Here is a 13,366-nt window from a genome sequence, read left to right as displayed (position 1 = left end):
GCCACTTTTTGGGACGATGTTGCAAACCCCAGACCCAACGCCGCTCCTTTCGCAGCCGGGCTTAGGCAGCCCAAGGCCGAGTTTTCATTTCTGTTCTGATCTGTTTAATGTGTTGTTGTTCCCACCCTGCGATGGAAATTACCACTATTACTTCCCATTGAACACAACCAGCAGCAGAATGTTCATTCCCCGAGTCTGCAGCGCGCGTAGTGGACAATCGCGGTACTGCAGGGGATCAGCAGCTCCCCGAAAGTGAAAGCATTCTGAATCAGGAAGTGGCGAGAGTTATGGCTTCGAAAGGACTGGTCGAGAGTTGGACCGAGGAGGTAATTTGTCCCGTTTGCCTGGATTTCTTCACCGATCCGGTTATACTGGAGTGTGGACACAACTTCTGTCGCTGTTGTATCACACGTTGTTGGGAAAGGGAGGAGAGAAACTCCTGCCCGGAATGCAGAGAGGTGTTTGCTGACCGCACCCTCAGGGTGAATCGGGCCTTAGCAAATCTGGCTGAAAAAGCTCGAAATATATACCTGAATCCGAAAGGGAAGGAAAGTAAACTTCACTGCGAGGAACATGAGGAAGAACTGAAGCTGTTTTGTGAAACGGAAAAAACACTGATCTGTGTGATAAGTGGAGACACGCAGGAACACAGAGAACACCGTTTCATGCCGATTAAAGAAGCTGTTAAAATCTACAAGGTAAAACTAACGTTAGTTTGATACCTAACGCATTTTCTCATACATACATACCATCACACGAGCCTCCAAAATGAACTGATCATTCTCTGCAACTTCCGCCATCTGCAACGAGCTTCTACCATCTATCCCTCCAGCAGCCCATCCCACACCACACAACTCTCCACTCTCTGTAGGAATCGCTCCCCGTACTGTGTCGCCCTTGTCCACTCTCACCTCCCGACTGATCTCCCTCCTGGCACTGACACCTGCAAGCGGGACAAGTGCTACACCTCACTCCTAACCTCCTCCCTCGTCACCATTCAGGGCTCCAAACAGTCCCAATTCCACGTGTTTCTTCCATGGTCGATTGCCCTCTCGTATCAGAATCCTCGTTCAGCTCTTTACCTCTTCCACCTGTCCCCTCTCAGCTTCTCACTTCATCACTCTCCCCCACGTTCCCCCTCACGTTGTCTCACCCGTCACCTATCAGCTGGTTCTCATCCCCAACCTTTTTATTCTGGCTTCTGTCCCATTCCTTCCCAGTCCTAATGAAGGTTCTTATCCCGAAACACCGACTGTTTATTTCTCCTGAATAGATGCTGCCTGACTCACTGAGTTCCTCCGGCATTTTGTGCGATAATCGGGTTAGATCACCTGTTTCTTTTGATGCATCTTTGTTTCTATTTCCTTCATTCTCTGACTTCCAGGATCAGCTAAAATCTTCCTTAGACTCTCTCACAAAAAAGAAATCAGACTTCCAGGAAAAGGAGCAGCAACAGAAAGAGAAGATTTCCGGAGTTCGGGTGAGGCTTCCTGAGCGGAATTTCTGATATTACTGTCGAGTTTTGCTCCATTTAATGCAGAATAGCAGAGTATCGCAGCTCCAGTGACCTGGGTTCGATCCTGACCTCTGCTGCTGTCTGTGTGGAGTCTGCATGCTCTCCCTGTGGCCATGACAGTTTCAGACTCATTCCAAGGACCTGTTGGATGAATGGTTAATTATAATTAACCCTGTGAAGGTGGGAGAGGGTGTATGTGAATCAGATGGGAGTTAATCGGTCAATGTGGGAGAATAGGTTTCAGGAAGGCGTGAGGGAATGGGGTTGACGGGAATGTCTCTGAAGTAGTATGGACCCCAATGGACCGAATGGTCACCTTAATGTCATAAGGAAATAGAACACAGCAATGCAGTAAACTAATCTTCACCTTTCATTCGACAGAAACAGTCACACAGCGTTCAGTCCCACATCACATCCCAGTTTGCTGAACTGCGCCAGACTATCACTGAGAAAGAGCAGAGCTTACTCAGGGATCTCAGGGAAGAAGAGAAGAGGATTCTCAACCTAATGGAGAAAAATCTTCGGGAGATTCAAGAGAATATAAGGATTATTCAGGAGAAAATATCAAATTTTCTGCAACAGATGGATCAGAAAGATGGTGTATTATTTCTCAAGGTGAGGGATAACATTTCAATTGATTTCTGTCAAATTGAACTAAATGAACAGTGGTATATTTGAACTAAACACAGCACAGAGGCTAATTCCAACAAATCAATTGCCGCTGCTGGTGTCCTCACACAGAGTTTTCTCCTTGCATGACGAACCTCCAATCACTCCGTTAATGACATTCTAAAATGTCGGAGATTGATATTCGATTCTTTATCAGCAACAGACAATATTTAAGCAATGAATTTTCCGCATAATTAATCATAAATTAAGCTACAATGAATCGTTCAACAAAAGATATGGCATCTGCCTGCCCCAGGCTCAAAACAGCCCAGAACAAAGTACGAATACGTAACTTATTCCCTTCGCTTTTACCACGTCCCCACTCACGTGACTGGTTATCATAATAAACACGTAACACCGAATACAATGCGATAGAAAACAGATGTGTTGCTCCTGCACAGCATTTACAAATGGCAGTAAACTTTTTTTCACAGACTATTGATGCAACTATTCAGGGTTGCTGTTGCCCAAAACTGGACTTCCACAGCTTCTGTACATCCCAGGACAAAATGTAATCTTTTCTGAAATGATTTACTCTGATCATAACACAGAGCTGCTGATTGTGTCCTTAATTACCACATTAAATATCCTCTAAAACTCCCATTAACACCCAGTTGCAGTCACAGGCTGTGAGTGTGTCTGGTGCGGTGGGTGTGAGGGTCTCTCTGTCAATCCGTGAGAACAAAGAATGTGACCCACACATCAAACTTATCCTCCATATCCGGTTTCCATCAGATTACGGAAACTCTCACTGTCTCTATTTTGTCGGATAAGTTTTACATGGGATTGTGTCCCATTCTCCGTCACGAGCAGGCCATTCGGTCCATCTTCTATCAATTTCCCCTCTGCCACCATCCTCCTAACACCTACTCACCACAACCAGCAACAGTACCCCGAACTCCCTGGTCCCTCACGTGCTTATCCAGCCTCCCCATTACATTCAATCTCTGCTGTTCCACTTTTACCACTTCCGTGGCCCTGAGTTTCACATTCTCTTCACTAAATTTCTTGTGGGATTTATTAAAAACCTCCTGGCATTTTATCTTTGACTGAATGTCTCCCCATAAATAGGAACATAGAAACAAAGAAAACCTACAGTACAATACAGTCTCTTTGGCACACAATGCTGTGCCAAACATGTACTCACTTTAGAAATTACCTCCAGTTACTCATAGCTCTCTATTTTTCTAAGATCCATGTACCTGTGTGGGAGAATCCTGAAAGACCCTATCTCATCCGCTTCCACCTTCGTTGCCGGCAGCTCATTCCACCCATTCCAAAACACTTACCCCCTGACATCTCCTCGACACTACTTCCAAGCACCTTAATATTGTGTTCTCGCCTGTTAGCCATAAATGAAGTACTTTCTCCACCTGCCCAAGATCAAATCCATCGCTCACCTTAAATTGTTGCATTTTATCGTTCTGATGTCGTATCCAGATGAAAATGCACAGCCTGTCTTGTCTTTCCTGTAAGTTTCATCCTCTCAGTAATGGTCTAACTTTCAGAAACATTCCCTGTAATTTACCCCATGGTTCGGTATTGCTGGTTTGTGACTGTGGGAGTGGCAATTTTCAACACCTTGTAATGATTTGGATGAAATTCAGGATGTGGACAGTAAGTCCAAGTAGAATCAAATTTGTGTTCTTATTTATTTCAGGAGGAGGTTCGACAAAACAGGAGGTAGGACATACTCTTTACTGAAACCCTGTATGGATTTGTAAAATAGTTCAAAATTCCAGTTTATCACCAGCAGTTTAATATTTACAGAATCAGTGATGATGTCCAGGAATTGTCAGTGAGAGATGAGACCCTGCCGGTTGAAAAATTCTATCATCCCTATTTGTTGAACACAGTGCTGAGAGAAACACTTGATGCTATTAACCGAGGTAAAACTTACAAAGATTCATTTTTTCCTTGTTTATGAGACACAATTAAGTTATAATTTGAGGCAAAGATTGTCTTCAATACTGGGCTGAAGGGAACTTGAAGTTTATTCCACATCAACCCCACCAACCGGGAGCCATCACTGTCACACAACATGCCAGTCAATATAACAGAAATACAGTTGTCTCAGCACGAGTTAATCAGTCTGATGGCCTGGTTGAAGAAGCTGTCCCGGAGCCTGTTGCTCCTGGCTTTTATGCTGCGGTACCGTCTCCCAGATGGTAGCAACTGGTACAGTTTGTGGCTGGAGTGACTCTGGTCTCTGATGATCTTTCAGGCCCTTTATACACACTTGTCTTTTTAAAACAAGCTGGCAAACAATATCAAATAGTTTTTCAAGTTTTGTAAACAAATAAAACAGAGATGAGAGTGGATATAGGGCCGCTAGAAAATGAGGCCGGATATATAGTAACGCGGGATAAAGAGATGGCAGATAAACTAAATATTTTGCACCAGTCTTCTCCGTGGAGGACAGTAGCTCTGTGCCCGGTGTTGAAGGGTTCGAGGGAAGAGAAGTGAGTGCAGTTACTGTTACAAGGGAGAAGGTGCTCAAAAAGATGAAAGACCTAAAGGTACATAAGTCACGCGGAACAGATGAACTGCACCCTAGTGCTCTGAAAGAGGTTGTGGTAGACATTGTAGAGGCATTTCAAATGATCTTTCAAAAATCATTGGACCCTGGCATGGTGCCAGAGGACTGGAAAATGGCAAATGTCACTTAAATCTAAGTAAGGAGGAAGGCAGCAGAAAGGAAATTATTGACCAGTTAGCCTCGCCTCTGTGGTTGGAAGAAATTGGAGTCATTTTGTTAAGTGTGAGGTTATGGAATACTTGGTGACACTGGACAAGATAGGACAAGTCAGCATGGCATCGTTAGGGAATATCCTGCCTGACAAACCTGTTGGAATTTTTTGAAGAGATTAAATGTAGGATAGACAAAGGGCATGCAGTGGATGTATATATTTGGAATCTCAGAACCAAGTTAAGTGACCATGGTAATACAGGAAAGTTACAGGCATGGTTAGAACATTGGCTGATGAATGATGAAACTGAGGAAACAGCGAATGAGAGTAAAGTGATCCTTTTCTGGTTGGCTGCCAGTAACTCGTGTTCCACAGGGGTCATTTTTAGGACACCTTCATTTTATGCTGTATATCAAGATCTAGCTGATGGAATAAACCATAGGAGCGGAAATAGGCCATTCGGCCTATCGAGTCTGCTCCACCATTCAGGCATGGGCTGATCCAATTCTTTCGGTCATCCCCACTCCCCTGCTTTCACCCTATACCCTTTGATGCCCTGGCTAATCAAGAACCTATCTATCTCTGCCTTAAATATGACTTGGCCTCCACATCCACTTGTGACAACAAATTCCACAGATTTTCCACACACAATTTCTCTGCATCTCAGTTCTAAAAGGACGTCCTTCAATCCTCAATTCATACCCTCTTGTCCTAGAGTAGATGGTTTTGTTTCCAAGTTTGCAGATGATACGAAGTTTGGTGGAGGGGCCGGTAGTGTTGAGCAAACAGTTAGGCTGGACAAGGACTTGAATGAGGAGAAAGGGAAGCAAAGTGGCAAATGATATATAATGTTGGAAAATGCATGAGGTTTCTGAGGTTTTATAAGACATTGTTCAGACCACACTTGGAGTATTGTGAGCAGTTTTGGGTCCCTTCTATTGGAAAAGATGTGCTGGCATTGGAGAGCGTCCAGGAGGTTCACAAGACTGATTCTGGGAATGAAAGAGTTAACATATGACGAGTGTTTGATGGTTCTGGGCCTGTACTCACTGGAGTTTTGAAGAATGGCTGATTTATCATCCCTCTCAACCCTATTCTCCCGCCTCCTCCCCATAACTTTTGAGACTCTGACTGATCAAGATGTTTACTTATCAACTTCTGCTTTAAAAATCAAACAGGAGAAAATCTGCAGATGCTGGTAATCCAAGCTACACAGGTCCTGATGAAGGGTCTCGCCAGATCTCTCTGACACCTGTCTGGAGAGAGTTGATGTTGGGAGGATGTGGGTGGGTCGGGAACGGTAAGCACAGCCTCCGACTATAGGGATGTCCATTTAGGACAGAGATGAGAAGGAATTCCTTTATCCACAGGATAGGGAATCTGCCACAGGCAGCTGTGGAGGCCAAATAATTGAGTATATTTGAAGCAGAGTAAAACACACAAATTGTTGGGGGAAAAGCAGGCCGGGAAGTTTCTATGGAAAAGAGTAAGCAGTCCCGACGGTTCAGACTGAAAACCTTCATCAGGACCTGAGTGGCTTAAGGGTCCCTGCAAATACATCCCCTGTCCTAATGAGGGGCTGCAGGTGATGGGGTTGTTGGAAAAGGGGACAAAGGGATCCTCATCTCCCATCTTTGCCCCCTCCACCTTCTCATTAGGTCTACACACACAGCTCACCCGTAGGCTTTCCACCACTACCCCCCCCCCCCAGTTCTAGTTTAATCTGTCATTCATCTCTCTTACTGGTTCCCATTATCACCTCCTTTAGTCTCGAACCCTCCACTTCACACTCACAAATGAATGTGAACATTGAATGATGGGCCTGTTCCTGTGCTGTACTGTTCTATGTTCTCTGTTCCCTGCTTAGAAGGAGAGGAGATCTCAGGGAAACGTGAAATTCTTTCAAGGGTCAACAGGCTGGAGAGAGTGAGGATGTCCGCTGTCCAGCGCAAAACTCTTGAGGAAACATTAGTTGTCCATCCGCTTTGGGCAGGTCAAACCGCGGGAAAGGTTCTTATCGGCCACCCGACCCCCAGGGCCCCGCTGCCCGAGTCTCCCCCCCCCCCGATCCCCGGGGCCGCTCTACCCGAGTCTCCGCCCGATCCCCGGGGCCGCGCTGTCCGAGTCTCCCCCACCCTCCCCCCGATCCCCGGGGCCGCGCTACCCGAGTCTCCCCCCCACCCCGATCCCCGGGGCCGCGCTACCCGAGTCTCCCCCCGATCCCCGGGGCCCCGCTGCCCGAGTCTCCCCCCCCCCCCCGATCCCCGGGGCCGCGCTGTCCGCGTCTCCCCCCGATCCCCGGGGCCGAGCTGCCCGAGTCTCCCCATGATCCCCGGGGCCGCTCTGCCGGAGTCTCCCCCCGATCCCCGGGTACTCTCTAATTCTCTGCTTCTACCCTCAGTCTCTGTCACCCTGGAAGTGGAAACGGCGCATCCGTGGCTCGAGGTGTCTGAGGATCGGAAGAGTGTGAGATTGACCCGGACCTGGAGGGATCTCCCTGACACAGGGAAGAGATTCACAGACCGGGCTTGTGTGCTGGGATCGGAGGGATTCACATCGGGGAGACATTACTGGGAGGTGGAGGTGACGGGGATTCGTGTCTGGTGTCTGGGGGTCGCCGCAGAATCTGTGGAGAGGAAGAGATGGTGCAGACTGAGTCCGGAGACCGGATTCTGGGTCATCGGGCGGTTTGGTGACGTGTTACATCGGGATTATGACGTGTTCGGTGGTTCCCCCTCCCCCGAGTCCCGTCTCGCTGCCGGTCCCATCCCCGGGAGGGTGGGAGTTTATCTCAGTTACGAGTCCAGGACAGTTTCATTTTACAACGCGGAGACCAAGTCCCATCTCCACACCTTCACTGGGAATAAATTCACGGGGAAACTTTATCCTTTCTTCCGGACTGGGAATGTAAACCAGTGGCTGAGAATCTGCTCCGGTTCCGCTCCGGGTCTGTAAACAGGTCGGGTCCTGGGACCGGCGTCAGGAGTAAAGACCCTGTAAATATAAATGTGCGGGGAATGCAGCTAAATACGTGGCTAAGGAGATGGTGCAGGGGAGAGGGCTTCATGTTTCAGGACAATTGGGCTTTGTTCCCGGGAAGGTGTGGCCTGTTCCGACGGGACGGTTTGCCCCTGAACTGGAGTGGGACTAACATCCTTGCGGGTAGATTTGCTGGTGCTGCTCGGGGGGGGGGGGATAAAAAAGATTTGCAGAGGGAAGGGAACCACACTGTTAGAGTAGATAGTGAGGTGGAGGAGGATAAAAGTCATGCATGGATAAACAGAAATCAAAGGTTTGTACATTAGGTTGTAAATTAATTTTCAGAAATTTAGAAATTGTAGAAAACAAAGATTTCTAAAAAAGATTTTAATGAAGAACATGAAAAGAACATATGTGAAAAAGTGGCTTCTTCAGTTTTACACCTATCGCAATAATTGTCTATGTTAGGAAGTATTTTGGATAGTCTGTCCTTTGTTAAATAGTAACAGTGAACAATTTTAAATTGAATTAAACACTGATTGGCACATATCAAAGAATAATTGACCATCTTCATTAACAAAGATCATATTAAGTTCTCTCTCCCAATCTTGTTTAATTTTCAGTGATTAAGGGGATCTGTTTTTCGTTTTGCAGATTTATTTATTTTTATTTTCATTTATTTTGTGATGGTTGATTGACGAATTTTGAAGAGTTAATTAGCAAATATTCTCTCTCTCATACACAGTTACTGCAATATCTTCAGGTTAGACATTTTTACAAAACTAATTATCTAAGTTTCCATATATGCAAGAATCTGATTTGTTGGATACTATTTTGAATATGAATCCTTTAGTAAGAGGTTCCGTTGGTAGATTTTATAATTTATTTTTAATACATTAATACAAAAAGATAACCTCCCACCTAAGGTTTATACGTGATAGAAATATTCGTTGTTTCAGACGTGATAGAGGGGGAGGGATGAAAGGGGGAGGAGTGGCATTACTAGTCAGGGAAAATATCACAGCTGTGCGTAGACAGGACAGACCAGAGGGCTTGTCTGCAGAAGCCATATGGATGGAGCTGAGGATCGGGAAAGGTGTGACCACACTAATAGGAGTGTATTATAGACCACCCAATAGTCAGAGAGAATTGGAGGAGCAAATCTGTATAAAGATAGTAGACCAATGTAAGAAACAAGAAGTTGTAATAGGGGATTTAAACTTTCCACATATTGACTGGGACTCCCAAACTGTAATAGGGCTAGATGGCTTGGAGCTTGTGAAATGTTTTCAGGAAAGTTTTCTAAATCAATATATAGAGGTACCTATGAGAGAGGATGCAATACTTGATCTCCTATTAGGAAACCAGACAGGTCAGGTGACAGAAGTATGTGTAGACGAACACTTTGGGTTCATAATGAGCATAATATCATCAGATTCAAGTTAATTATGGATAAGGATGGGCCTGGTCCTCGAGTTGAGGTTCTAAATAGCAGAAGGGCTAATTTTGTGGAAATGAAAAAAAGATCTAGGAAGAGTGGATTGGGATAAGTTTTTTGTTTCCCTGACGTGGATGTGTTCAGTAAGTGGAAGGCCTCCAAATGTGGAATTTTGAGGGTGCAGAGTTTGTATTTTCCTGTCAGGATTAAAGACAAAGTTAACAGGCATAGGGAACCTTGGTTTTCAAGGGATATTGGCGATCTGGTTAAGAAAAAGAGAGAAGTGTACAGCAGGTAGAGGCAGCAAAGAGCAAATGAGTTACTTAAAGAGTATAGAAAACATAAGAAAATACTAAAGAAGGAAATCAGGAAGGAAAGAAAGAAGACATAAGGTGGCTTTGGCAGATAATGTGAAGGAAAACCTGAAGGGTTTCTCCAAGTATATTAAGAATAAAAGGATAGTAAGGGACAAAATTGGTCCCCTAGAAGATCAGAGTGGTCGGCTATGTGTGGAGTCTTACTAGATGGGGGAGATCTTAAACAGTTTTTTTGCATCAGTATTTACTCAGGAAACTGGCACAGTGTATATGGAAGGAAGGGAAACAAGCAGTAGGAACATTTGTAGATTAAAGAGGAGGAGGTGCTTGCTGCCTTACAGCGCATAAAGGTAGATAAATCCCCCGGGCCTGACTTGATATTTCCTCAGACCTTGAGAGAGACTAGAGTAGTAATTGCAGGGCCCCTGACAGAAATATTTAAAATGTCCTCAGCCACGGGTGCAGTGCCAGTGGATTGGAGGGTAGCTCTTGTTATTCCGTTGTTTAAAAAAGGCTCCAATAGTAAATAGTAAACAATAGTAAACCAGGTAATTAGAGGCCAGTGAGCCTGACATCAGTACATAACATAAGAACATAAGAGATAGGAGCAGGAGTAGGCCAATCGGCCCCTCAAGCCTGCTCCGCCATTCAACAGGATCATAGCTGATCCAATCTTAACTCTAGTTATCACCGAATTCCACAAGGCAACAGTGCCAACCAACAGGGCACCATGCCGCCCATTTTATTTTATTATTCATCCCGCCCAAACCCATGTGATCACCCGGGGAAAAAAAAACGATTTGCCAATTGAGGAGAAAAAATTTGGAAAATTCCTCTCCGACACATGCAGGCTATCGAAAACTAGCCCAGGAGATCACATGGCTGATCTAAACCTAGCCTCATGTCCACTTACCTGCTCGCTCACCGTATCCCCTAATGCCATTTTTATCCAGGAAAATGTCTATCTCTGTTTTGAATTTATTGAGTGTAGTAGCTTCCACAGCTCTCTGGGGCAGTAAATTCCACAGCCCCACTACCCTCTGAGTGAAGAAATTTCTCCGCATCTCAGTCCTGGAACGGCATCCCCTTATTTTAAGATTATGCCCCCTAGTCCTAGTTTCACCCATCATTGGGAACATTCTCCCCGCATCCACCCGATCAAGCCCCTTCACAATCTTATATGTTTCAATAAGATCGTTTCTCATTCTTCGGAACTCCAATGTAGTATGTAAATTATTGTAAGATGTTCAGAGAGATCGGATTTACAAGTATTTGGACAGCCAAGGGCTGATTAAGGATAGTCAGTATGGCTTTGTGCATGGTAGATCATGCTTAATGAATATTGAAGAGGTTTTCCAGGAGCTTACCAACAAAGTAGGTGAAGGAAAGGCAGTAGATGTTGCCTACATGAACTTTAGTAAGGCCTTTGACAAGGTCCCACATGGGAGGTTAGTTAAGAAAGTTCAGACATGAGGTATCCATGGAGAGGTTGGAGAGATTGAAAGAGTGCAGAGATTTACTAGGATGTTGCCAGGTCTTCAGGAGTTGAGTTACAGGGAAAGATTGAACAGGCTAGGACTTTATTCCTTGAAGCGTAGAAGAATGAGGGGAGATTTGATAGAGGTGTACAAAATTATGGGGGATATAGACAGTAAATGCGAGTAGGTTCTTTCCATTTAGATTAGGAATGGTAAATACGAGAGGACATGGCTTTAGGGTGAAAGGGGAAAACTTTAGGGGGAACATTAAGAGGAACTTCTTCACAGAGAGTGGTGGGAGTGTGTAATGAGCTGCCATCTGACGTGGTAAATGCGGGCTCACTCTTAAGTTCTAAGAATAAATTGGATAGATACATGGATGGGAGAGGTCTGGAGCGTTACGGACTGGGTTCAGGTCAACGGGACGAGCGGAATAAAGTTTCCGCACAGACTCGAAGCGCCAAATGGCCTGTGTTCTGTGCTGCAGTGTTCTATGGTTCTATGGAGTGAAATAAACAGGAGATGAGAATTGTCCATCAATTAATTTTAACTCGTTCACCGCATCCATCAACCGAACAGAAACACCGGGGTTTCAGCAGCAGCTGCGGGCGGCGGGTCCTGAGCTCCCCCGGGTCCTAAAGTCCACCCGTAATGAGACAGGTTAAATGGGACAAGTGGGGGTGGTGCTGACCGGAAAAGACAGTGAAGATTGTTCATTAAGTTCATCTGACATTTCTTTGTCCCCCATTACTACTTCACCAGCATCATTTTCCAGTGGTCTAGTATCAACTCTCATCTCCCTTTCACTCTTCATGTAACTGAAAACTAAACTTTTAGTATCCTGATTTATATTATTGGCCAGTTTGCCCTCATATTTCGTCTTGACCATTCTTATGGCTTTTTTCAGCCAAATGACAACAGAACAGAAAGGCAATGTTTGTGTGTAATGAGTGTGTTTATCGAGCGCTGTCCATCACAAGCCGAATGGCCGAATCCTGCTGCTGCACCTTATGGTCTCCTATCGTCATGGAGCCTCAAATCCGGCTGCACAAGTTCATAGAACGAAGGGCCATGAGATAAAGCAGCAAAAGTAGAACATTTGGCCCTTCCAGTCTGCCTGCCATCATGACTGATTTCTTCTCCTGTGGAAACTGTTTAACTTCTGATGCTTAGAGTTCTCCCGTGAGTTAAAAATAATGAATGACCTTAATTTCAAAATTTCAGTTTATTTTAGAATACAAACAAACATACAAATTCTCAGCAAACTAAACAAAGAGCTGAGAACGATGGCAAGAAGTGTAAGACAAAAAAGTCAGCGCTTCTGAAAAATCTATCACTTCTATAATAAGATAAAGGAACATGATAAAGGAATATGATGATGAATTTTTTAACAGGATAATAAATTCTCTTGCTTCCAGCCGCAGAAAGGTGTCAATTTTAACTGATGTTTCCATTACAAACTCTGCCATCTTCATGGGGGATAATGCCTGGGCATGTCTATTCCAGTGGTATATATATTTCCTTCAGCCGCCCCGATTAGACATGCCCTGACAAAGATGCAGAGTTTGGTATTGGCATGCTGATTGAAATAGATACCTGTACCCGGTTGGAAGCCCGAGAAGAGTTTAAACGTCATCTACGCCGGGAAATCACTGGATCCTTTATTGGGGTCGTTTATTTTCATATTGCATCTCAATGATTTGAATGATGCATTAGTGGCCACGTTTGCAGACAATACGAGGGCAGGAAGGGGGCGTGGGGAGCAGGTCGAATTCAGGAAACAAGAAATTAGATAGTTTAGTAAAATGAAGAATCAGTGCACAATTGTAAGTAGTTTGAGGTCCATAATATAGGAAACGATGGAGAAGATTCAATGGAGGTTCACAATACTGATTCAGAAATGAAGGACTTATATGAAGAGTGTCTGAGCACACTTGGCCTGAATTCACTGGAATTCAGAAGAATGAGGGATGCTAATTGAAACCTACTGAATATTAAAAAGTCCTAAAGTCGATGTAGAGTGGACGTTTATCGTGTTGCAGCCTACGACCAGAGGACAGGGGTTCAGAATGGAGGGACATTCCCTTTGAATGAAAATGCGGAGGAATTTATTTATGAAGAGTGTGATGAATCTATGAAATTTCTCTTCACAGACGGCGGCGGAGGACTCATCACTCGATGTATTTAAGGCAAAGGTTGATAACTTCTTGACTGGTCAATGTTTGAAAATTATGGGGAGAAGGCAGGAGGATGTGGTTGAGAGGGTTAATAAATCAGCC

At 44.7% G+C, this 13,366-nt stretch overlaps 1 protein-coding gene across 1 annotated transcript; it reads left to right on the top strand.

Annotated features, from left to right (window-relative positions):
* The first annotated feature begins 287 nt into the window (after positions 1-287).
* LOC132385789 (zinc-binding protein A33-like) lies at positions 288-8,042 on the top strand. The gene is made up of 6 exons (XM_059958011.1): positions 288-698; positions 1,385-1,480; positions 1,898-2,131; positions 3,846-3,868; positions 3,956-4,074; positions 7,277-8,042. Exons 1-6 carry the CDS (start codon positions 288-290, stop codon positions 7,828-7,830), a joined length of 1,437 nt encoding a protein of 478 aa, XP_059813994.1. The 3' UTR covers positions 7,831-8,042.
* Positions 8,043-13,366: the final 5,324 nt, after the last annotated feature.

The sequence above is a fragment of the Hypanus sabinus genome (genome assembly GCF_030144855.1).
Source record: "Hypanus sabinus isolate sHypSab1 chromosome X2 unlocalized genomic scaffold, sHypSab1.hap1 SUPER_X2_unloc_21, whole genome shotgun sequence".
Taxonomy (NCBI): domain Eukaryota; kingdom Metazoa; phylum Chordata; class Chondrichthyes; order Myliobatiformes; family Dasyatidae; genus Hypanus; species Hypanus sabinus.
This window is presented reverse-complemented; position numbering and strand designations above follow the sequence as displayed.

Coding starts and splice junctions, on each gene's coding strand:
- LOC132385789 (XM_059958011.1), top strand. CDS start 288: ATGGCTTCGAAAGGACTGGTCGAGAGTTGGACCGAGGAGGTAATTTGT. Junction 699..1,384: donor AAGCTGTTAAAATCTACAAG/GTAAAACTAACG, acceptor TCTGACTTCCAG/GATCAGCTAAAATCTTCCTT. Junction 4,075..7,276: donor ACTTGATGCTATTAACCGAG/GTAAAACTTACA, acceptor TTCTACCCTCAG/TCTCTGTCACCCTGGAAGTG.